The following is a 26,128-nucleotide window of genomic DNA, read 5'->3' on the forward strand; positions in this document are numbered from 1 at the left end:
ATTCAGTTATTCAATTTTGCCATGAATTTCCTGCCAACCTGCCGCGGTCCCCCCCTAGCACTCCTCCAGGGCCCCCAGGGATCCCCTCTCCCCACTTGGAAAACCTTTGCTATTGCTGTGCTATATAAATGGATAGGCCTATGTACAGTATGTAGGCCTAAAGATTGATTGATTTATTTTTTTCAAAAGTTATTTATTTAGTGGTGTATTTATTTTTATTTATATATTTCTGAAGTAAATTTATTATATATCTGAAGTACTATTTGAAACAGGGGGAAATGTCTATGGCTGCCTTCAAATGATGAAAAATACCTTTGTATTTCTTTCCTCCCTGGTGTGTGTGGTGTAACCACAGATTCTAGGGCTGTGGTGTTACAAGACTCTCGCGCCCTGTGTTTTACGACAGTTTGTGAGCTTTTCTGTCATTGCCGCAAAGTGGTTTACAGCGTGTTCATCAGGCGACTCACATGGGAAGGTAAGCAAACTTGCCTACTTGACTTATGTAGTTAGAATATTAAATGCAGAACTAACTTGACAGCTATGGATACTGCCAGGTAATGCGTGACCCAGGCGTGTCTAGTTCGTGAAAATAGAAAAGTACCATCTTTAGAAACGAAATATTTGCCAGGTAGCTCGGAACCTAACTCCTACTACCTAAAGTCTACTACTTCTACCAACACGTGGCTATTATCAGAGGAAAATAAACAATATATATATATATCATACTGCCATTACACACTGCCTTCATTTATGGGCGACTTCATGCCACAAACAGTTTACGGTTAAAATTGTGTGAATCCTTTCTATTTGTATGTGTATGTTGCTGCTAGCTTGTTTGCTAGTTAGCCTGCTATGTGCAGAGCAAATGTGTTGAAACCCTGTTGTTTGGTTTGCTTAGATCGTCTCTATTCTAAATTCCTAGTGTCACCATGGACGGAAAGCCCAAAAAGAAGACGTTTGCTCACAAGGATGGTATTAAATCTAAAGGAGATGGTGGTGCTATGACAGGTACGTGTAATTGTTATGAAGCTTTTTTTTCTCTGTGCTACTGAAATATGAAGGCACTGAATGAAACATCCTTTTCTTTCATATCGCCAGAGATCAAGGAATTATGTTGGCCCCATTAGTATTTCATTGACAACGCTATATTTGCATTATAACATTTTAGTATGGAGCAAGTAATTTCTGCTCATGTTTTGTTATTTGGTGCCTCTGAAGATGCATTACTCCAAATTATCATTTTACTCATAATAATCTTAATATCTTGTGTTTCTTTTAACAACATAAAAAATCAAACCTAACCTTACTGCTTTTAATAACCAATGCATTACGCGTTCATGAATACCACTGAACAAGTCTCATGGTTCTTTTCTATTATAAAGGAAAGCCGAAGGGAAATGTTCCAGGAAAGCGCCCATTTAAGCCACACAATGCTAGCAAAGGCAAGGGAGCTCCAGGAACTGGAAAGAAATTCAGTCCCGATGGGAAAAAGTTTCAAGGAGGACCTGGGAAAAAGTTCCAAGGAGGACCGGGGAAGAAGTTCCAAGGAGGACCGGGGAAGAAGTTTCAGGGAGGAGGAGGCGGAGGAAAGAAGTTCCAGGGAGGAGGAAAAGGGGGCCCGCAGAAATTTATTAAAAAGACAGGAGATGATGGGAAATTCTCCAAGAAGAGAAAGTTACCAGCAGGAAAGGAGGATGGGGAGGGTGAGTATTTCCAACATCTTTTTGAAATGAAGGAGATTGGATGAGTGGTAATATTAAGCTGCTTCTTGATGTCACCCCGGAATGAAGTTTGCTAATCATGCATTGCATTATAACTGCCATGAAATGCATAGAAGACCATGTCATGATTCTGTTTCTCTATAGTCGTTTTCTCTGGCTTTGTCTAGCACCCATAGAAGTAGAGTAGAGTGCTTTTATTAATCCCGAAGGAAATTAAGGTGTCTGTCAGCTTACATAAGTATACAAATCCAAACATACACAAAGAACTTGTACATATAAATTGCACATTACAGTAAAAGTATACTGCCACACGCTCGCTCTCTCTCGCTCTCTCTCGCTCTCTCTCTCTCTCTCTCTCTCTCTCTCTCTCTCTCTCTCTCTCTCTCTCTCTCTCTCTCTCTCTCTCTCTCTCTCACACACACACACACACAAGGTCCTTGTAGGGCATCATGTACTTCTGATGTGCACACACCCACCCGATAGTGAGTATTTTTTTTCTCCTCACTTTCTTTACCTTTTTTCCAAATGAGGAAAGTTTTAGGGACTTTTCTGACCACAGCCGTTTTCATTCACTAATGCAAGTTTCTGAGTATATGATAATTAGCACTTGAATCTTGTAGAAGACCAGGGACTATTGATTTATGTCTGCTGATTAGTTTCCGTTTCATTCGCTTTTCAGGCTCTGAGGCTAAGAAGCCCAAGTGGGATGAGTTCAAACAGAAGAAGAAGGACTTGAAGCAGAATCGTCAGCAGAATGAGAGGAAAGAAACATTCCACATCATTAGCCGAGCCAAGCAGGTGTGGGAGATAGTCCGGAGGTGAGTAGATGCTAGACTCATTTTGATCGTGTGGTTGATAGACAGGCACTGTGTAGTTAGCCAAGCCGTGCCCTCCTAGTGATGCAACAGCCTCAGCGTTGCTACCAGTCAGGTCAAGAGTCAATGCAAGTACTTTCTGAGTTCCCGCAAATACGGGAACTCCTCCCACTTTGTTGGGAAGCAAACAATCATTAGCAAACCAAGGGAGGCCATTTGGGAAATGCCGTTTGGGAAATGTTAATTGTTATGCTCTTGGTCAGACCAGGTCTCGAAGAGATTTGAAAGTCGATGACAATCAGGCTACTGTGTAGTAGGACTGGGAAGTGTGATTAGACTATCATCTATATTTATTTTCTTCTCTTGTTGTCCGAAATTGGTCTTGCTAGTAATTCTATTCTGATTGTCATGCATAATATATTGAATCCGTTTGGCAGGTGAAACACAAAAGCATTCCAGCCCCCATATTTGAGCAAATACAAATGAGATTTCTTGTGTTAACCCTGAATGTATCCTTTAATATTGTCTTATGATGCCTCCAGGAAAGACTGTGACAAAGAGAAGAGAACCAAGCTGATGAAGGAGCTGCATGGCCTTGTACAGGGGAAGATTAAAGCTGTAAGTATGCCACTGCTGCTACCGCTGGATGTCCTCAGACGTGACAAAATCCTAGTTCAAATGTAGCAACCCTGCCACAGGTGACTTCACAGAGTAACTGCTGCACCTATGCTGAGCGTGCATTATGATCAGCTGCTTCAGAGCTGGATGGATCACATTTATGGAGTGTGAAGGAGTGACACTTTCTTACATTACATTACATTGCATTTGGCAGACGCTTTATAACCAAAGCGACTTTCAAAAGAGGACATTATCAAGCCAACATCACAAGCAAATACAAAGTGCAGAGGAGTTATGCAGAACAGCAAGTACAGTTGCACAGAGGGTTTAAAAAAAAAAAAAAAAATGTAAAGAGTAAATAACGAGTACACACACACACAAACACACACACACAAACTAAACTAAACATCATATCAGGAGTCTGCCCTGGGGCAAGGCCAGCTCAAGCATTAGTCTAGTAGATTCTCTCGAAAGAGGAAGGTCTTTAGTTGTTTTTTGAAGGCTGCAAGAGATGTGCTTAGTCTTGCTGCCTCTTTTTCTTGCATCCTCCAATGACTTCTTCAGGAATAATGCGCAATTGATGAGTTGATGATGAAGGCAAATTGCTGCATTTTATGGCAAGTTGATTTGGGTGCTGGATGCACATTTTGTGATTTATTTAGCCATAATCTTCTTCATGTCCGCTCTCTCTAGATTGCCTTTGCACACGACTCAACACGAGTGCTCCAGTGTTTCATTCAGTTTGGCAGCGAAACACAGAGACAAGAAGTGTTTGATGAGCTCAAAGGTAAGGCTTCCTCTCTGGGAATATTTAGCAGTAGGACCATAGGTTTCTTTGTTGAAGTGAGATTGATTTTTGGGATTGAGGGTAACACTTTATTTTAGGGATACAGCTATTATCACTAATACATACAATGTGCCTGTAAAAGTAACTTATAAGGCATGTACAAAGCAAGATCAAACATTTGTTAGGCATGTATTCGCAAATGTCTTGTTCATGCACAATAAGGGATTTATTACCAATTTAACCTTAATAAGGACCTAGTAGGCCTTAGCGTTTGCTTAGTACATGCCTTACAAGTTACTTATGCAGGCATTGACATTGTATGTATTAGTGCTAATAGATGTATCCCTAAAATAAAGTGTTACCGGATTGGGAATAGCACTCCCAGTTGTTACCCTACTGCCCAGGCTGTCGTGTTTCATGTCTTTCACACCTTTTCTTTCCAGAGCACATTGTGGAGCTCAGCAAGTCAAAATATGCCAGAAATATCGTTAAGAAGTTTTTAATGTATGGGTAAGTCAAGTTCCATTTTATTCTTCATTGATTTAAAAAAAATGTCATCCTTGGGTACATTGAGTAACTTAAAAAGGCATATTTAAGTTCACATTTTTGTGGTGGAAATCAATTGCCTGATGTTTTAGAGTTTCTGAGAAAGCCAACAGTATGTCCCAAGTCTAAATGTGTTGTCTGTCTCTCTTTCTCTTTCTCTGTCTCTCTCTCTCTCTCTCTCTCTCTCTCTCTCTCTCTGTCTGTCTCTCTGTCTCTGTCTCTGTCTCTCTCTCTCTCTCTCTCTCTCTCTCTCTCTCTCTCTCTCTCTCTCTCTCTCTCTCTCTCTCTCTCTCTCTACCAATCAGGAGTAAGCAGCAGGTGGGGGAGGTGATGGTGGCCTTTAAGGGACAGGTGCGTCAGATGTTGCGGCATGCAGAGGCCTCGTCGGTGGTGGAGTACGCCTATAACGACAAGGCCATCCTCTCCCAGAGACTCATGCTCACAGAGGAGCTCTACGGAAACACATTCCAAGTACTTAAGGTAGGAAGATGGAGCGGGGACACACACACACACACACACACACACACACACACACACACACAATTGTTTCTGTGACTATATTCATGGTACGGACCAACACTCCAGATGCCTGAAGAAGATCTATGATCGAAACGTTGCTCCTAATAAATTAAGTCTTTTGCACGCAGTGTGCAGATCCTTTCCCGCTCCTACACGGACCAACACACTCCCACAGGGGTTATGTATCAGTTCAAGGTGTGGTATTTTTTGAGTGACAGCAGTTTCCAAACAATCAGAGGTTGTAAACGGGAAACCTATGTATGAACACTCCTTCACAGTTTTTTTTTCCTTGAAATTTGATGCTTTTTCGTTGTCAGTGTTGTAGATATATTACCAGAGATTCTTTAAGTATATAGAGATATGCCAATGTAATAGGTTGCTATGAGCACCTAACATGACAAGGTTCCGGTCTGCCTAAAGGGGCGTGTCATAATACTCCTAGCATTGAATAGAACAGTCCTTAGGTCTGCCTAGTTCTGCCCAGAGCCATCTAATAACAGAGTCAGGTCACTCCCATAGACCTCTATGGACCAATCTTTCCACAGCAATGGCGGCTCTCATGGAGCCTCACTGAGCGTTAACATGGAAATCCCCATTGACTTTAGTTCTATTAGAAGTTGCTTAGTTCTAGGAGGTGGCCGTAGAACACAGAAAATGTGGTAAAGGTAATGTAATTTGTTTGTACTTAATCTTTGTTTGGTATGTGATGGTTCTGTGTTAGTTTCCAACGAACAGAAGTTTACTGTTGAGAAACATTTTAATCTACGCGAATCACATCACCAACCGACTTCCTGGTCCCCGGTTTGCGCAACTCTTATTAGACGGCTCTGGGNCTGCCTAAAGGGGGATCCCCCCCCCTCCCCCTTGCAAAAATTGAACCCGGAAACAATAGGCCAATGGAACCTCTCTCTCTCGACTCTCTCTGGTATTACTACATAGTCCTCATCTCTAGAAATTGAAGCCATGGGCAACAGGCTCATGTCCTTCTGACTAAAATGATGCGGTGGTGTCACTAGAATCATTAGAATTGCGTGCCAACACAGAGTTGAAGGGCTGATAGTATTCAGGCTCCATGCCTGATTTCAGGCTTGACAGAGTTTGCAAAATAAAAACATTGATAATAATTAGCCATTAGGTTATTCTTATCTCAGAAAGTGTTACAGGTTCAGGGTTTTCTTCTACTATCAGGCTTGAATAATGGTCATACACAGGCTATTAAATGTTTGAATGTGTCAAAATAGGCCTATATTACGTTACTATGGAGTATCTTGTCGTCGTTGTTAGAGCAGGGGAAAAAGTTCAGGCTCAGGATTTTTTTTTCACTATCACCCCTGGAGTTGTAACATAGACCTGTGTGTGCATTTAATGTACACATATGAGGGTAGGCAGTGGGACTGCTTTGTCTCAGTGTTCTGTGTGCAGTACAGTCGCTATGACTGCAGTGCTGAGGTTGTACATTTTAGTGGTATGAATGAATTGGCTACATGTTTACATTGGGATTGTTGTGGTCAGTTTCCATGAAGGGAGATCCACATCCCCCACTTGTGTTGTGCAACCCATATTTTCTCCTATATTTTAGTTTTTTGTATTTTTTATCACAGTTGTTCATATGGGTTTTTTTTGGGGGGGGGGGGGGTGTCAGCAGCTGAAAAGATTAAAGTTAATTTTGTATATATTCTGAAAGGCAGCATTTAATAATTCAATGCTAATTCCGTGAGCACATAGGGCCATATCATTCTCAACTGTCTATAATGTTTTTTTTTAACATTGGAAACGATTAGCTGTGTGTATGTTGATGTTTTTCATTAAGTTAACAGGCCAACTGTGAAAAAGCACTATTTGTTTTCTTTCATTTTGCAGTCCTCGGTTTGTCCCACGCTAGACAAAGTTCTGGAAAGTAATCCAACCAAATTAGACAGCATCATGGAGGAGATGAAACTCATTCTCACGCCAATGTCACAAAAGTGAGTAAAACTTTGCATAAAGGAATTTATTAAATATTAACACATTTAATTAAGACTATGGAGTGGAACTTTCCGAAATTGATTTTTTTTTTTTTTTTTTGTGATTCAGAGAAGCAGTCATCAAACATTCCTTGGTCCACAAAGTGTTCCTGGATTTCTTCCTTCACGCCCCTGCCAAACAGAGAACGGTAAGCATGCATGCTCTTCTTAAATAATCTCCACGGTTAACGCCTCCCATTCATACCACACGTGATCACGTGTCACCCAGATGAAACTACGCTGTTTTCGCGGTCAACTTTTCACCGTGAACTCATCAGTTGGTTCGAACAGACATCAGCGTGGTTCTCTCTGAGCCTGAACCAAGCGATGGGAGGAGATGCTTCTGAATTGTCACCTCTCTGCTAGGAATAAAATTGAAATGTATCGATGTATCGGAAGTATCGGCCGGCGATTTAATCGAATTGCATCGTATCGTGGGGCATTCTTTTTTAATAATCAAAAAGAATCGAATCGCTGGCCCCTGTGCAATGCCCTAGCTCCATAACACAATAGTAGTGGAAAAGTAATTGGAAAAAATCGAATCGCATCGTATCGTGGAGAATTCTTAAGTATCGAAAAAAAAATAGAATCCATGATTTAAGAAATCGATACCGTATCGTATCGTCATGAAGGTTGTGATTTACACCCCTACTCTCTGCCTTTTGTCTTCCTTCTCCAGGAGATGATTGAGTCCATCAGGGAGTCAGTGGTTTACATGGCCCACACACACGACGGCGCACGGGTGGCTATGCACTGCCTATGGCACGGAACACCCAAGGTGAGCCTGAATACGTCTTTCTGTTTTTGTGTTTATGCATTGTAATGAACGTTCTCTGATGAGGCAGTTATTATTATGTAGTGATGGAGTATTTTCTCGTCTTGCGTTTTTACTTTAGGACAGGAAAGTCATCATCAAAACCATGAAGACGTACATAGACAAATTTGCCATGGTAAGTCAAATGACCTCTGATTATGTTCAGGTTTAAAAATGTGTGTGTAATTCAGTGTTACAGTCTGTGGTCTAAATTTTAATTTGTCTGTTTGTGTCCCCCCCAGGGTGATTATGCAAATCTCGTACTGCTGGCTGCCTTTGACTGCATTGATGACACAAAACTTGTCAAACAGCTGATCATATCGGTGAGTTTGGTGAAAAGCTCATCACACTTGTTCCCACCATGAACTATTTGTGTCATGAAATACAGAAAATCATTGAAAAAGAATTTCAAGTGTAGACTGCACAGACCTTCTTTTCTTACTGGATACTTTGTGAATCCTAACAATTTGCTTATTAAAAAAAAGTGTGAATAATTTGATTTACTCTGTATGTCAAATTTGTTTTGACCAATACTTACACTGCCTGCCTCTTCCCTAATGATGGATTTCCCCCCCTGCAGGAGGTCATCTCGTCGCTGTCGGAGGTGATCGGTAACAAGAACGGCCGTAAGGTGCTTCTGTACCTGCTGAGCCCTCGCGACCCCGCCCACTTCCTGCCAGAGATCACACAGCTGCTGGAGAAGGGAGACGGCAACGCACACAGGTTTGGAGTCAACATCTCTTGAACATCAGCGATCGGCATTATATGCGAGGAATATTCTGATTGTAAACGGAATGGGGGCAGTATTCAGTTTGCATACGAGTCATGTAAGTTGAGGATAAAATGCCTTCAAAGCCTTGGTATTAGGTTCGATATGGTAGCTACTGCAAATTCAGCCTAGCAATATCTCTAAAACAGGACACTTTTGGAACAAAAAGCTTTGTCACAAGATTAACGAGGTGTAATGAAGACCATTTTCAGTCTAAACTCAATTTTGACAAAGTATGTAGTAGTCTTCGTAATGATGCTGATGTTCTTGTCTTTACAGTAAGAAAGATACTGCGGTGGGGAGACGAGAGTAATATTTATATAATGTTATTCGATGTATTTCTTCGTTATGATGCTGATGTTCTTGTCTCTACAGTAAGAAGGACACGGCGGTGAGGAGACGAGAGCTACTCGAGGCCATCTCTCCCCCTCTGCTGGAGCACCTGACGGAGAACGCCCGTGCCATGACAACGGACAAGGCGTCCTGCGTTGCCGTGAGCGACATCCTGGGCGGGGCACTGGGTGACCTCCGACCCGCCATGGAGGCGGTGGCCCAGCTGGCCGCGGACGAGTTCACACCCGGGGGAGTGGACGGACAGGTGCGGCCTCTCATCTTTCGCCTTTTTTCTCATCTGCCTTTAATTTGAGTTGTTTATCTGCAGTCTTTTTAGATAAAACCAGGGGTGTAGTGGGCGTGGTACGCTGGGGTACGCAGTCCACCCACTTCTCCTGAGGTGAGATTTCAAAAAAGAAAAATTCTGTCCGTGTTTGAATACGAAAAGGGGGTTGACATGATCAGTTGACTAATTAATTGATGACCTTACAAATCGCGTACCCCCACTACACCACTGTATAAAACTATATGTATTTTTTTTCTTCTTGTCTTTTCTCCTTCTCAAGCATGTTGAATGACAACTGTGTGATAATGTGCTATAGCAATGCCATTACTATTGCTATTGCTATTATTTCTGTTTCTGTCTCTGCTCGAAACTGTACTATGCACAGCATTAACTTGAACCATAATATATGAACTATGAACCAAAATATGAACGTGCTCATTTCAAAAGCTTTTAAAAAAATCTGAGGGTTTGTTTGTTAACAAAATAACTTGAGCAAAGGAATGTCACTATAGATAGATAGATAGATAGATAGATAGATAGATAGATAGATAGATAGATAGATAGATAGATAGTTTATTTGTCCTTTCGGAAAATTGTTCTGTGCCATTTTCAGTGCATCTGATACAAAGACATTACAATAAACAAGAACACAATAGACAAACACACCCCCCCTCCCTCTATAGGACAAGAAGACAGGTTGACAAAAAACCCAACTTAAACACAGTAAAGTGCAGTTATTCAGTACCAAAGTGCAATGTGCTATTCAGTCTAAGTTACAGTTGTCTTATTTAACATGGATATACTAGTAGGTATAAATGATCGGCGGGCTCTGTTTGTCTTAAATGAAGGCATCCTTAACCTCCTACCTGAGGGCAACAACTCATATGCTTGCTGTAAGGGGTGTGAGAGATCCTCACATATGGTATTTGCCTTCTTTACCACCCTTGCTTCAACAGTCATGGCCATGCTATTTAGTGGCTGGCAAGCAATCTTGCTGGCCATGTTGATTATCTTATGAAGCTTATTTTTATTTACAACAAGCAGGGAGAAGTACCAGGCCACAGAACAGAAACATAAAATTCTCTCAACAAAAGAATGATATAAAACCCGCATCATATCCCTATCCACTTTAAATTGCCTTAGCTTTCGCATGAAGTACAGTCTCTGCATTCCCTTTTTGTAAATGGTATCGGTGTTACAGCTCCAAGTTAATTTGTCAACAATTACAGTTCCCACATATTTATAGTTTGTCACACAACCTCAATGTCTTCCCCATGTATGACCATGTTCTGATGGGTGTGTCTCTCCGTTCTAAAATCCACAATGAGTTCTTTCTTGTATTAAGAAAAAGACAGCTGGACAGCTCACTATATTTCTGACTCTCAGTGTCCTGGTTTTGTTTTCAAAACGGGTCATTGCCTACTTCTTACACAATTCCTCAAAGTAAAAAAAAAGAAAAAAGCAACCCTGTCATTTCTGGCAATATATTGAAAAAATCGTAACCCTCTCAAACGTTTTGCTGATTGTTTTGAGATGTGCTGTTTGATTTTATCATGGTATATGTGTAAATGTGTGTAATGCCTGTTTTCCACTGCCGGTTTTCTGGAAGGCCTACAACTTGACACAGCGCGACTCGGCCACCACTTTTTGCTTTTCAATTGGGCACGACACAATTCAATCTAAGAGCAAAAAGTGGCAACTGAGTCGTGCTGTGTCGAGCTATAGGCCTACCAGAAAACCAGCAGTGGAAGAGAGGCATAAGTGAAGTGTATTGTATTCTCTGTGTGTTGCAGCTGCACATGGTGGAGCACCCTGCAGGACACCTGGTGCTCAAGTGGCTGATCGAACAGGACTCCAAGATGAAGGAGGCCGGCAGAGAAGGTGAGCACAGGAGAGGACAGGAGAGAGAACTGTTGCTAGGGATGGGATATCGGTATCGGTATATCGGTTCAGATTAAGGATAGCCCGATATATATATCGGGCCGATATTTGCATTTTTTAAAAGTTTATCGTATTGGCCGATACGTGTGTGGTTTTGGCCGATACGCAATATTTATTATTTTATGTCATCCGGGGTTTTTTTTTAAAGCACCAAGACACTTTATTTTTTATTACTTGATTGTTAGACATTACTTGATTGTTAGAGTGGGTGTTAAAATGTTACAAGTTCCACCTCAATTTGATAATGTTAAAGAAATGTTTATTTTTAAAGGGACACTGTGCAGGAAATGGTCAAAAAAGGTACTGCAACTATGCTGCTCATTGAAACTGTGTCGCCTATTGCCAAATTTGACCTTTTCATTAATGTTTTCTAAGTAATAAACAAATATTTTCTAGTTTGGAGCTTAAAATGGCTATTTTTGGAAATTCAAAATGGCGGACCACAGAGCAGATCCCCCTTTTCATGTAAGAAAAGTGCAATTTTTCCAGTCATAATGAATACTTAGAATTTGATGCTGGTGGTAAGTATTCATGAAAAAGGTAACATTATTTCCAGAATTCATGCTGCCCATTCACTAAACAACTACAAATCTCACACAGTGTCCCTTTAACTTGAGACCTGGAATATTTGTCCATTTTTAACCCATATCGGCCCCAAATATCGGGTATCGGAAATCGGGTATCGGCCAAGGGTGATTGGTTTGATTGAAAAAAAATTGGCCATTAAAAAACCTGTATCGGTCGACCCCTAGTTCAGATATCAACATAATTCAGAGATCGGATCGTATTGGAATTTTCCTGATGTATCCAGGTCTAATTAACTAAAACACTTGCATATTATTTTTCAGGATGGTATTGTTACTTTTTTAGTTGTTACTTTTTACTTATTAATTGGTTTCCTGTTCTTCTCAATCCCTTTTCTGACCAAATAGTCTACTTAGGCCTACCTCAAGTTGAAACCCATGCATATATGTGCTTTTGGTATTGCATCGGAGTAGTATCGGTGTCGGCAGATATCCAAATTTAGATATCGGGATCGGATCGGAAGTGAAAAAATGTGGATCGTACATCCCTAGCTGTAGCAGTCACTGCTGCCTCCTAACCACATATTGTCCCCCAAGGGACTACATTTCTATGGATTGAGAGCAGAGGGTACTTTACACTACGTTACGTTACGATATGTTACATTACATTACTTTTGCAGGCGCTTTTATCCAAAGTGAGTAGCATTTACAGTAGTTGTCTCATACAGTGCTTGAGGCTACAGCTTGCAGTGAAATGACAGTCTGCCCCCCTCAACACGTGCAGCAAGAAGTTAATAATGTTGTAATCATTAAAAAGATTGCTTGATTTATAATTAATTAAACGTGATGATTGTTAGTCTGACAATATATACCGTACATATTTCCAGTACAGATGCCATATCCTTGTTTTCCCTAAGAATGAATCATGAATAAAAACTAGCTGCAGTTGCTTGAAGTTAATGCTGCTGCAAAAAAAATATTCTCTATGCAAAATAGTGTTACAGAGCCATATTTAGTTAGGACTGAAATAGTACATGCATGGCTTTTTCCTATAAGGAGGGCTGTTGTCATGGGACTTTCACCACTGCAAAAGATGTCACACTATTTATTGCCCCTAGAGGGCACCATTGCACCAGAAAACAATCAGGCAGTGAATGACTGTATAACCTAATTGGGGGGATAATTTGGCGAGACAGAGTAATTGTAACCGATTAGTCTGTCTTCATTCTGTCTATACAACATGGCATTTCATGAAGGTTTACGTCATGACTGTTGAAAATGTATTCGCACAAGCACCATTCACATCCACCGTCTTGCCAGGGAATAATTATCCTTCATTGTGTCTGCTTGCCAAATACAGCTAATCCAATTTGTTTCTGCGACCTGGTAATGCACCGCCTGTGTGTGCTGGATTGTTACTCTCTGGTCTGACTGGTAATTAATCATGATGAACCAATGATGGTGATTAGATTTTTTTTTTGTACATCATCCTTAACCTTTCCCAATCTGATTAGATTTCTGAGCTTATAGGACTCATGAGCCCTTATCATCTCATTGATTATCTTTTCAAGAGTCCTTGATCCCCTCCCCTCCCCCATCATCAAATGTAGATACTGCCTCTACTGCCTCTTTTGAATATCACTGTTTAGATCTATGTCTGAAGATTCTAGAGTCATCAAAGTCATATTATTAATTCAAAGAGTTTAATTGTACATTACACTTGTGTGTCTGTACTATTTAGCTGTGCTGCATATGTATTGCATCTGTGTAATGCACAACTGAGTTCTGGCTCACTGAGAGTCGACCCTTGTGTATTGAGAGCTAATTCTGATGCACTGTATCCATGTCCAGTCGTTCATAACCTCTCCATGTAGATGGGCCAGTCAGTGTATCTATTCACTCTTTGCTGAAAAAAAAAAACCCTCGATGACATTATTATACGGTAACATTACCATGATACTCAGATGAACAGAATGACAGCTACATGGTCGTTGTCCTGTCTATAACAATGGCCCTGTGCACAGTGGTTGATGTCGTGATGGGGTAAGAGACACTTCAGATTTTGCTTTGCCACCCTCCATGGACCAAAACTGGCCTACGTCAGGAAGAGTGGCGCAGTGGTTCCATCTCTCTGTACTTCTCTATCAGTGACTATTGTCTATGGCAGCCAATTAGAAAAACTCCCTAGCGTTGCTTTAATCTGAGTGGCTTTGTCTGGTGTCTGCAGAGCGTTTCTCCCGGGTGCTGTTGGACAAGGTGGGCCTGGAGAAGATGACTGTCTGGGCTAAAGTCAACCGCGGAGCCATGGTGCTTGGCTGGTGAGTAAATCACACGTGATATTTTTTTCCCTGATTGAGCTGGGATTTTCCTGAAAATGAATAAAACCCTTGTCATAGGAAACTAAAAACTCTGTAAAAGAAGCATAACGTGTTCTTTCATTTTCTTGCTTAAAAGCGGATATTCTTCCATGGACTAGCCATGGCACACAGTACTACATGATGGATTAGTTCCTCATTTCTAGTACAAGCAAAAGTTATCCGATAAGGAACAACCTGTACAGTACCACCTGTACATATTCAGCATTAGTTGTTATGTAAGGGATAACGGCCGACGAGGTGACAGGTTATACGAAATTAATGGCGAGGCGGCGGCTCCGAAGTTTGGCGACGCGCGCAGCGCGGAGACAAAGTTGCCTCCGCCAAGCCATTAATTTCTATAACCGGTCGACCTCGAAGGCCGTTATCCCGCTTATCTGCCGTTATGGTGGGGTACTTTTTAATCTATTATCGTCTGTAAAGTTGTAGGAACCATGTTCTATCAAGATAGAATGTTGCTGTGCGGGCGTCCAACTTGACGCGCCTAGAATCTTCGTTTGGTAGCCTGCCGACGCTGTGATTATTAAATTTTCCCTTGGCCATATGTATACCACGGCGGGATGGAAGTTTAAAAACAAAATCTTGCGAAGCATTTCTACTATGCTGAATCGACACATGTCGCATTACGTGTCTATTTCCCCCTGCTGATCATCGCAGGCTACCTGTCAACTTCGTGCGTAAAAGAGAGAGAGATAGAAAAAGAGAGAGAGATTCCCCACGCTAGGGTCATTTTTAATAACTCTCCCCTTTCCCCTTTCACACGTGTTCCTTCCCCACAAGAGGAGAGAAGCCTAATTTTTAAAAAAGGACGTTTTCAGATCAATACCAAAGGGAAGGCAGCGGGAAATAGCCTACATTTTAAAAACCATGGGAGTGGAGATGACGAGGTGACTCGTTTCGATACAATTGATGGCGAGGCAGGTGCTTAGAATTTCGGTACAGGGTATTTTTGCCATGTATTGCTGGGCCTATCTGTAAATTTGTAACCTGAATTATGCCAACTGCAGAAAAATTTAGTGCGCACGTAATCAGGCGCGCCTCTGTCAGATGCATGTAGTAGAACTTTTACGGCGACCGACTTGACAACCAAATGCGATAGAACTGACGACTGGCTCTTGGCTTGACAACCAAATGCGATAGAATTAACGACTGACTCTTGACTTAATAAACAAATGCGATAGAACTAACGACTGGCTTTTGGCCATAGCAACCTACAGTTTAGAATTAGTAACCTAACTTAGTCGCACGTTTGACGCCTTACAGGTTATAGGGAATTAGTTGCAACCCCATCAGCCAATCAGAAAAGAGGATTCAGTTGCGTAGGCAGATATATTGACTTACACATGGCTGCAGCATTCATTATTTGCTTTCAGACAAACAACCCATGGGCGCTTTCAGTCAGAGAATTATGTTTCGATTCCTCAAGTTCAGATGGAGTACTATCCCCTTTTTCTAGTCATATTATTCACGCAGGCTTCCTTTTTTTTCCTTCCGAGTTCCATGAGCTTCCAGCTGCCTTGCAGTGCAGAGAGAGAGAGAGAGAGAGAGAGAGAGCGAGAGGGAAGACAAGAAAGAAGGAAAAAGAGAGAGCGAGAGGGAAGACAAGAAAGAAGGAAAGAGAGAGAGAGAGGGAGAGAGCGAGCACAAGAAAGAAGGAAGGAAAGAGAGAGAGCACAAGAAAGAAAGAGAGAGAGAGCACACAAAAGAAGGAAAGAGAGAACGAGAGAGACACGAAAGAAGGAAAGAGAGAGAGCGAGAGACGGCACAATAAAGAAGGAAAGTGAGAGAGAGAGCGAGAGACGGCACAATAAAGAAGGAAAGTGAGAGAGAGAGGGGGGGACAAGAAAGAAGGAAAGAAAGAGGGAGAGCCCAAGAAAGAAGGAAAAAGAGTGAGAGAGCACAAGAAAGAAAGAGTGAGGGAGCCCAAAAAAAGAAGGAAAGAGAGAGAGCGAGAGAGCACAAGAAAGGAAGAGAGCACAAGAGAGAGAGCACAAGACAGAAAGTGAGTGAGTGAGGGAGAGAGAGCACATCAGAGTAGAGCTTCTACCCAATGCCCAGTTGCCCCACTTCTCTTGATTAGCACACTTACCCAGGCTCAAGACGCCAGTCAGAATCCTACTGGGGATAGCCTTCTTTTCTCCTCCTTCCCTCTCTCTCCCTCTCCCTCTCTCTTCTTTTATCCCTTCTCATCCTCCATTCCCCTCTCTTTTTTTTGGTCCGTTACTGCTCTTTTACCTTTTCCCACACTAAGCTTCATCCCAGGATTCTCTGCCTGGTCTTTTTTTTTTGATAATCTCTAAAACAAAAGCCTGAAGCAGTCGTTGCTTCTCTTCTATTGTTTACTGGGTCAGAAGTGGGCCCCGAACATTTGTGGAAAAATTCAAGTGGACCCCTAGTTGGAAAAGGTTGGGAACCTTTGTTCTACAGACTCTTTCGAAAAGTTTGAATGATGTAGATGTGATGGGAGTTTTCTCATATTGCTCCTATTCTATTCCCTTCCGAGCAGTGTGTCTATATTGTACTGCCTGTTTTTTGTGTTTGTGAATGTGTGCGTCTGTCCATATCTGTGTATGCCTGTCTATATCTATTATTTATATGATTACTGTTATGCTATCTGTCACTATGTTGTCCTTTCTTGCACTCTTGATGTCTGTTTTGTCTCTGTCTCTGCATTGGGTAATGAGAAATCAAGAATTTCCATTCCTTTGTAATGACCGGTGCATGTGAAGCAATTGGCAGTATAGCCATCTTGACTTGACATCTGTACGTGTCTTCATGTGTTATGTGTGTGCTATGGGGCACCGTTTGTAAAGCTGACAGTGCTGAAAATTTCATCAACATTGTCACATTTAGCTTAAAACAGTGATTTAAAAACGTGATTTTTTAAGACTCCCCTTTTTGCACATTTACAACAATATTTGTCATTTGTCATCTTAAACACTGTTTTAAGCTAAATGTGACAACATGTTTATGGAATTTAAGCTGAATGTGACAGTGTTGATGACATTTTCTGCACAGTCTTGTTTACAAATGGCACCCCATAGTGTAGTGTGTCATGTGTATTCATGTGTCTTTATATGTCTTCATGTGTATTCATGTGTCTTTATATGTCTTCATGTGTGTTCATGTGTCTTTATATGTCTTTATATGTCTTCATGTGTGTTCATGTGTCTTTATATGTCTTCATGTGTATTCATGTGTCTTTATATGTCTTCATGTGTGTTCATGTGTATTCATGTTTATTAATTTGTCTTCATGTGTCCTCCTCCTGTCATGGTCTCCACAGCCTGCTGCAGAGTGCGGATGAGGAGGTGGCGGAGGAGGTGAAGCAGGCCCTGAAGGCCCTGGTGCCGGAGCTGAAGGACGTCCAGAACTCCAAAGGGGTGGAGGCACTGCTGGAGAAGCTCAGCTAAGGCAGACCGCTAAACACTTAGAGTGCGGTACAATATGCGACCTTGCCTCCTCCACTTGTGCTTGTGGCCTCACGTTTTGCTGATGCCCCGCCTCCATGGAGAAAACAATTAAGTTTCCTCACTGTGAGCCTAGCCACAACAATTTTTTGGGGGACTATTCTTCATTCACCATCCAGTTTGCAAATGAGAAAAAGACTTTACAATTGAGCTTTTGCGAGATATTGAAATATAATGCTGTTGTCAGTGATGTCATCATGACATATTACTTCCTGGTACGAGGAAACAAGCACAAGTGGAGGAGGCAAGGTCGCATATTGTAACGCACACATACACTCAGACTGGCTGGAGTTCAAAACTAGTTCCTCACATCCTTTCCTGTTGCCTGTGACCTCTTGCCTCGGCATCGCCACACCTCCGTGGAGAAAAAAATAAAATCTCTTCAATGTCCACCTAGGCAGAACATTTTTTTGCAAATAAGATTATGACTTTTTGATGATTTTGAATTGTGCTTTTGTGAGATATTGAATAAATATTTCGCGTTGAGCCTTACATCACCAGGCATCAAGCAACAGGAAAGGATGTGAGGAACTACAATGACTTGTACCCGTTGACTGAGGTGGGTTGGCAATGAGCAATGGATTCTGTTTGGGGTTTTTTTTGTTTTTGTTATGGAATTGTATAAGGACACAATGGCCACGGGACAACAACAGCGAATGCCACATGTAAAAAAAAAAAAAAAAAATAGACTAGAATTAAGGTTGTAAAATTTGACATGTAGCAAATGAACCAAGCTTGTATTTGACAATGTCAGTCAGAGGTCATTGGGGTAAAACGGTCTGCAATCCACATTGTATTGTGAAGAATGATATTGCCAGTATACTGTTCACAATTTTCCGTGTGTCTTTATGTACCCAAACTGCCCATTTTGCCCTGTGCTGGCAACATTTTATGTGTCCAAACTTGTACATACAACAAGGATCTAGAGATTCAAGGAACAACCTACTTGAACCATTTTTGTCTGTTGAAAATGTGACCATGATATCATGATTTTTATGTATTTAAATATAAATACCTTACTAATATGGTGGCTCAGTCTCTAGTTTTTAAAAGGTTATCCTGTTCACAGGGGGGGGAAATCAACATAAAATGACCATAAATTGTCAACCTCTTTTGGCGTTGGAACACAAATCTCAGATTTTGGGAAAGTGCAATGCGCAGGAGTGCAAATTGCGGTGATGAAATTGCACATGTAGGCCATCTTTGGAGCAGCAGCTTTCTTAAGCTTTTATCTGCTAACTGGCGAACACATTTAGCCTTCAACTTCTACCCTTTCTTTGTACATGCACATCAAACACATGAATTGGTCATGCAATAACTCTGTGTAGCAAAAAGGTTTGCCCCATCTGGCGGGGAACCTGGCCCCCCTCCAGGGTATCAAGTATGTGCTCTGACCGCCACAGCAATGAGGCAGGCCTGATTGCACAATAGTCAGCGTACCCAGAACCCTAGTGCTCGTAACTCCATCCCACCTATGCAACCTCTGTCCAGGGGTCCGTTTCTCAAAAGCGTCTTTGCTATCGTCGTTAGCAAAGTCCTTCGTACGAGCGACTCAACTCTCTCTCGACAGCGACGCTCACCATTAAATCCAAGGGAATGGTAAGGCGGTCTTAAGACGGTTAGCAACGACAAGAATCGAGAAACTGACCCCAGGCCTGTCATCAGAAGTGGCCATATCTTGTGGAAAAGGGAATCCACAAAGCCATGTCCTCAAATTTGCATTTTGTCATCACAACAACCATTACTATTTCTCATCGAGTTGTCACAAACAGACTTTATTATTCCCTCCAATACCATAACTATTGTTGCTGTGTAGTCACGTGCTGTATGCCTATGCCAGATAGAATATTATAGAATGCCATATTAATTCCATCAAAACATCGACCAACATCAAAGGATTTACTTCAAACACAAGCCTTCCTAAAGCAGTCTTTGATATTAAGAGTTAAATCCATGCAGTGTTTTTTTTTTCTGAAAAGAAAAATTAAACTGTTTTAACTAATGTTTGAGATAGACAGTTCTTTCTTGTACCATAAATGAATAGTTCTTCATGCGAAACACACTAAAACAAAGACATAGATAGATCTTGTTGATTTTCCCTCACAAAAAGATATTTTTTTCAAAAAACTCGATTCACGATTCAAATCGATTCAACCTCCCACCCCCATTTAATATAAAATACCTGCACCTTATAAATTGACCCGCATACATTTTTGATATTAAGTGCCTCAATAAACCCTGAACAGTTGCAAAATCTGTCGTCATTGTAAACAATTTGTACAAAATGAGTATGCACTAAGTTTATAGTCTTGATTTCGGTTGGACTTGCCAAGTCGATTTGTGATTCCCGTAGATTTTTTGCCCAAGCCTACAATGCAATGGTACAGTTCATCATCTGGGAATGTGATGACGGCACTTCTCAACTCCCGAATTCAAATAATCGTCCTCAAACGGAGCGTAAGTCCGTCCTCCCTTGGCATCCTCACAGCAGTCCGAGAGCTTCTGAGCCGCCCTCTTGACCAGCCGGAGCTTGCCCCGGACCTTCTGAGTCAACGTGTACTCGTTGGACTTGAGCTTGGCGTAGTAGTCTGAGAACTTGTTGAAGAGGATGGAGATGGGCATGCCGTTCAGGATGATGCCGAAGGAGATACAGATGAAGGCGAAGATGCGTCCCAGGATGGTCTCTGGGAAAACGTCGCCGTAGCCCACGGTAGAGATGCTCACCTTTTAGAGGGACCAAAAGAAGGAGAATGTAAATGGCATCTACTCAAGATGTTATTAGCATTTAGTAGCAACATAATCTCACATGTTCCGCCTATACCTAAATGTATCGAGCCTACAGACTAGGCCACCATAGGCCCTCTACTTGTTTTGATCTTTATGGCATCAACACAATATTTGCTTCATTTTTATTCTCATTGAAGAGACAGTTAATGGCTGAAAAACACTGAAAACCTAAACTGTACACAGAATCTGTATTAATTTAGAGGGACAAGCGTGAGTGCATGTTAACATCCCAAAACAGGGATATTGCTCATGCTCCTCTGACATATTTTTGTTCAGTCCTCTCTGTGATCCTGGTTATTCTATTGGGGGCATGGTTTATTTACATTAAAAACGCCTGCACATACTCCAAATATCTAGCCAGACTGTGCCCTCCTAGTGACGCAAAACTTTCAGCGTTGCAACAAGTCAGTTCAAGAGCAATGCAAGTAGAATTCTGAGTTCCCGAAAATATGGGAACTCCTCCCACTTTGTCGGTAAGCAAACAACCATAAGCAAACCAAGAGAGGCGGGTCAACCATGCTGTTTGGGAAATGTTAATTGTTATGCTCTTGGTCAGACCAAGCCTCGAAGAGATTTGAACGTTGATGATAATCAGGCTACCAAATATCACATCAAGATTTATTGCTGAATTGTAATGTGTGCGCTGATGTTGAATAACTTTTGATGATGGTATTTGAAAAAGAAAATGTATGCAAACAAATCATGCCCCCATTAGAACGAGGGTTAAGGGTTTCTTTAGGTTCTGCCTTTTGACGGTCTTTGGCTGAACAAACAAAATACGGCATCATTGTCATTTTCCATCAACGATATGATTCACTTAGATGCATTGTTGGGTACTGACAAGTCAAAGGTAGCGTCATCAATACAACTGCATGATGAAATTGGCCGAGATTCTCCTTTAACTCAGGAATCTGTTTGCGCTAACTAAGCACCCTGCCTGATGAAGGTCTACTGACCGAAAGCTTACAGCCTCAGTAAAGCTCTATTTTGCACATGGACCTGGAAATGTGCTGATTTCTTTCTCAACAGCAAAAGTCTCTTCCAGATGAAGTTTAATAGTATTGCAGAGGGTAACCAAGGGGGATCTAGTCCAAGCAACATCCAGTCTGGTTCATCCTTAGTTGTACCTAGGCTATGGCATCTGGTCCATCAAGAACACGTGAAATCTTAGGATTTATGTTTATTTACAAAATGGCTGTATGAAAAGACATAGAGAGAGTACTATATTTGTCTTAAAATTGTAGAAAAATTGTAGATTTTGAAAATATTTGTGTGCTAGGTATCCATACAAAATGAATGCATACAAAAGGCTTTAAAAAGCTATCTGTGTCAGACAAAGATTATCTTAAGACTCATGCTAAGCTCCAACTGTCACTGAAGAAATGGATCTACTGCTGTGCAGTTGCTGGATAAACTGATTATACTTTCAAAATGAGGAAAATATAAAATGAAAAAATATATATAAAAAAATAGATTAATTCTATGAATGAGCATCATTCATAAACAAATAAGGTGTTGAGTACTACAAAAGCTTGTAAGATAGAAAGAAAAGAACACTGCCATTGCTATGACACTATTAACCACTGAAAACGCAATAGCATTGTAAAATATATTAGTTCAGTAATCAAAAGATTTGCCAACATGTTCTGCACAGCAGTGACAAACTTTGACAGTTGTAACATGACAATATGCAATCCAACATTCACTTCAGATCAGTTAGGGATCCTTCCAAACCATAAAAACATCTATGAACATGAATGCTGTCCAATCTATTGATGAGCTAAATAACTGTGCCAATTTTCATGCAAAGAAAATCTCACTGCATTCAACACTCTCACTGATCACTAGGACAATGGTGTGTAATAATACGTACTTAAAGACACCCACACACTGTCTTGACTCTTTTTCAATTGCTGAAAATGCACTCAGCAAGTAAGTAAGCAACCTTTGATTTGACAAAAACTCACCGCGGCCCACCACCAGGCAGCAGGTATGCTGGTGAAGTTGGTCTGGGGCATATCGTGCTCCACGGTGTACACCATGGCCGAGAAAGTGAAGATACCCATCGCAATGAAGAGGAAGAGGCAGCCCACCTGCTGGTAGCACTGTCTTAGAGTAAACCCAAATGCCCTGAGCCCCGTCGAGTGGCGCGCCAGCTTCAGAATTCGGAAAATTCTCATCAACCTCATGATGCGGAGCACCTGCCCGAGCTTCCCCACGCGGCCCACAGTCTCGATGTCGTCATGGCGCACCCGGTCCTCCGTCTCGAAATACTCCAGGAACATCTGCAGGTAAAGCGGCAGGATGGCGATCAGATCCACTGCGTTGAGCACGCTGCGTCCGAAACGTTTGAGGTCCGGCGTGGAGACCAGGCGCAGCAGGTACTCCATTGTGAAGAAGCCTATGCAGAAAGTCTCCACGTACTCTGCGTGCGAGTGGCCGCTCAGCTGGCCCGCCGGGTTGGTGTACTGCATCTCCTCCACAGTGCTCAGCGTCATTGCCACTAAGGAGACGAGAACAAAAAAGCTGGAGGCGACGGCCATGAGCTTGGCGGTGACCGAGGAGAAGGGCATCTCCATGAGGTTCCAGATGGCATGGCGCGCGCTCCCAAAGGCCATCTCCTTGAACAGATCCTCGTTCTCCTCCATCTCCACCTCGGCCTGGAGCTCGCGCTGGACCTTCAGCTGCTCGTTGAGCTCGTCCTGACGCTCCTCGAAGGAGATGCGGCAGCAGCGGTGCGTGTTCTTGATGCGCACGCCCCAGTAATTGATCTCCTCCAGGAAGTTGCGGGGACACAGTTCGTCCTTGATCCACAGCACGCCGGTGCGGTAGAAGTTGAAGATGTTGTTGAACATGTCCGGGTCCCGGTCGAAGAAGAACTCGTTGTTCTGAAAGATGTAGTCATCGCACAGATCCAACTTCCTGTTGTGGTCGGTGTAGGTGGCCAGCCGGCCGATTCTCGTCTTGGGGTACTTGGCTGCGGCCCGGTAGGATATCTTGTACACCTTGCCGCCGACGTTGATGTTGAGCATGTAATTTTTAGCTGGGGACAATTGCCTCATGGGGGAGACGCCAATCTTATCAAATCCCTCGTCTAGTCCCTCGTCCTCGTACTCGGCGTAGATGTCATAGATGTCTTTGCCCTTGCCTTTGCTCAGCTCAGTCATGGAGTTCCATGGCTTCAGCCAGGTGTTGCCGACCAGAGGGAGGTCGATGTCCTCCCCTGGGTCTTTCGGTGCTGGAGTGGGACATCCCACCTTGTAGTTGGGGAAGAGACTTTGCCTCCTGGCCTTGAGTTTCTGCATGGTTACAATCTGTTCAATGTCCAATGAGGACTTTGAAGAGAGAGGAAAAAAATGTCACTGGATGCCTGGGTCCATCCTGTTAGAGTAACACTTTGTGATGTGTTAATCCCAAATTAGCTATTACCTTTTTTAAAAAAAGAAAGAAAATAAAAACAGAACAATCAAAAACAAAACAATACTATGGCTACGGCAGCTGCGTTCAGCAGACGTGTACCATGTGTGGAGGATGAGATCTAATATTGCTGACAAGAGAGGATGTGAGTGCTTAAAGCTTTAAATACCATTATCCTCCTCCCTCATCAACTCTCTCCTCTCCTCCTACCGTCCCACTGGACCTCATTTATACACTGTGTAAAAACACAACATATCCCTGACCACTAGGTGATCTAGCGTTCAAGGTTATATACTGTAGTTGTTGATATGGTAATATTCAGCCGTCATACACTAACCAATAATCAATGCGTAATAGATCATAGATGACATATATGAACACGTTATGTACTGCATAGTTAATACAAAGTTGACCTCTGTTGGTGACTGATGTATCAGGTCATTGCATTTTGCAGGCTTTACTGAATAGGTAAAAACACTACCATTACTCAAGTTTGGGTTTTACAAATCTACATATGTCAAGTGAAGTAGTATAATAAAAAAAATATATAACAAGAAAACTTAGACTTCATTGTCGTTGTCATTACTCTGTGATGAAGACTCATTGTACAGCCAGAGCCCATATGTCATCTCTTGAATACTAAAGCGGACAAAATAAAATCACAACAAATCAATCAGCACTGGGAAGGGATTGAACACAATTCCATATCTCGCTGCCCTTGGGATTTATGCCCAGCAGGTTTCTTATGCCAGGAGGACATACAGATTACTTCCGTCCAGATTACAGGCCGGTGATGTCATTGGTCAGGCGGGAAGGGGACTTATTCACACTGCTTTAGAATGCCCATGGGGCATATGCACTGCTTATTGCAGTCCTGAAAGGAAAAAAAAGAAATAAAAGCAAGGGGGAAATAAAGAAATATATGAAGAAAAAAAGGAAATAACAGGTTTCAGGCTGCCCCCAGGATCAGCCCTTCTTTATCTCTCTCCACACTCCTCTGCAGAATAAAAAATAAATAATAAAACCATATGATACAGAGACATGGACAGGGTGTGAATTCCAAAACTGCTGAACAAATGAATCTGTGCAAGTCATCTCTAAACTTGCGACCTTTCCTTCGTCCTCTTTGTCGTCTTGGGTAAAGTCACTTTTATACTGGATGTTCATAGTCTTAAAATACAAATGTAATCTGAAATATAACATTGTCAAACCCAGTTTGAAGCGAACAGAAATTTCCTCATGTACCACACGGCCCAATCTCTTCTCCAGATAAAGCACATCTATAGTTGTTAAATGAATGCCCAATAGGAAACTCCAGTTGACGTCGAGGACAGAGGAAAGGATGCAAGCTTGGAGAAATTACTTGCTTTCCAGGTATTTTGCACATGGCCCATGGATATTTCCTACATCTGAGTTCATAAGGGTTGGAGCAGGCTTCACCAGAGACACTACACTAGACAAAACACTTAAAACATCCATAGAAATGAACAGTTGCGATTCATAACGCCAATATGGTGTGTCTGCACCAGGGCTTGAAAACGAAATTATTTTTCAAACGTTCCGTTCCGAACGGTTCAGGCAAGTTTCAGTTTAACGTTTTCGTTCCTGCAATCGTTCCCCCACAAAAATATCGTTCCTGAACCGGTTCGGAACAAAAAATAACGTTCGTTCTTAACGTTCCTGCAGTGTTTAACGGCCATATTAAGTCTATTTTCGTGGACTTTATCTTAGAATAGACGTACTCATTATTTCCCCTTGATTTACACAGCTATTCTCAAAAATAATAACACACCCAAAAACACTCAGATGGGCTATCCATCCTGGCAGATTTAACAGGATAATTCTTATCAAAAGTAGCCTATGCCAGCCCAGTAGCGGTGGGTGGATGTTGATTAGGGAGGCACAATACAGAATAGCCAGAGAGAGGTTTAAAAAAATAGCCAGAGAGAGTTCCTAAAAAAAATCTCTGGAATAGCGCAGGTAAACGTCAACATAAGAGGTGTCGATAGGCATGGATTTCAGTTCTTGCCTAGCTCTATTTAATAGGCCATGATGAGGTTTGCAGCAAGTGAGACGTGTAAGTAAAAGGGACACAGTTTGCTCCACACAAAAAAATCCCAAACTGTTTTGAGATGTGCACGAAGGGACAGGTTGCATAGTCTGAAACCTCGGATAGGCTCTCAGATATCGGCTACCAACCATTCCAGTGCAAGTCCATCACCACAAAACCGGAGACCTTTTGTAGCCTCTAACAGGCAAGCGTCACAAAATAGTAAGAGTTTCCACGTAGTCCATCCCATCAGCCCAGCCCTCTGCACGACAGAAGAGAATAATAACTTAAACAACAACAAATGCGCTGTCTTTCTCTATCCCTGCTTGTTGTCACACGCGACCTACTGTTAT

General features: G+C 41.9%; 2 protein-coding genes across 4 annotated transcripts; one reads left to right on the forward strand and one right to left on the reverse strand.

Moving 5' to 3' along the window:
- Positions 1-392: 392 nt before the first annotated feature.
- pum3 (pumilio RNA-binding family member 3) lies at positions 393-18,546 on the forward strand. 3 transcript variants are annotated; one of them, XM_063212224.1, is made up of 18 exons: positions 393-475; positions 923-1,008; positions 1,383-1,703; positions 2,401-2,539; positions 3,079-3,154; positions 3,848-3,941; positions 4,385-4,451; positions 4,793-4,967; positions 6,867-6,970; positions 7,080-7,158; positions 7,689-7,787; positions 7,906-7,959; positions 8,066-8,146; positions 8,404-8,546; positions 8,968-9,190; positions 11,005-11,092; positions 13,904-13,994; positions 17,338-18,546. In XM_063212224.1, the coding sequence occupies exons 1-18, from the start codon at positions 468-470 to the stop codon at positions 17,462-17,464; spliced, it is 2,055 nt and encodes a 684-aa protein (XP_063068294.1). In that variant the 5' UTR covers positions 393-467; the 3' UTR covers positions 17,465-18,546. The 3 variants fall into 3 exon arrangements, with proteins under 3 accessions (XP_063068294.1, XP_063068295.1, XP_063068293.1); XM_063212225.1 differs by having other exon boundaries at positions 415-475; positions 899-1,008; XM_063212223.1 differs by lacking the exon at positions 393-475 and adding an exon at positions 536-554.
- An 829-nt stretch (positions 18,547-19,375) lies between these two features.
- kcnv2a (potassium channel, subfamily V, member 2a) lies at positions 19,376-23,613 on the reverse strand. The gene is made up of 2 exons (XM_063212718.1): positions 22,276-23,613; positions 19,376-20,245 (listed from the first exon to the last, which is right to left on the reverse strand). Exons 1-2 carry the CDS (start codon positions 23,611-23,613, stop codon positions 19,913-19,915), a joined length of 1,671 nt encoding a protein of 556 aa, XP_063068788.1. The 3' UTR covers positions 19,376-19,912.
- Between the last annotated feature and the right edge of the window lie 2,515 nt (positions 23,614-26,128).

Source organism: Engraulis encrasicolus, chromosome 12, assembly GCF_034702125.1.
Source record: "Engraulis encrasicolus isolate BLACKSEA-1 chromosome 12, IST_EnEncr_1.0, whole genome shotgun sequence".
Lineage (NCBI taxonomy): Eukaryota > Metazoa > Chordata > Actinopteri > Clupeiformes > Engraulidae > Engraulis > Engraulis encrasicolus.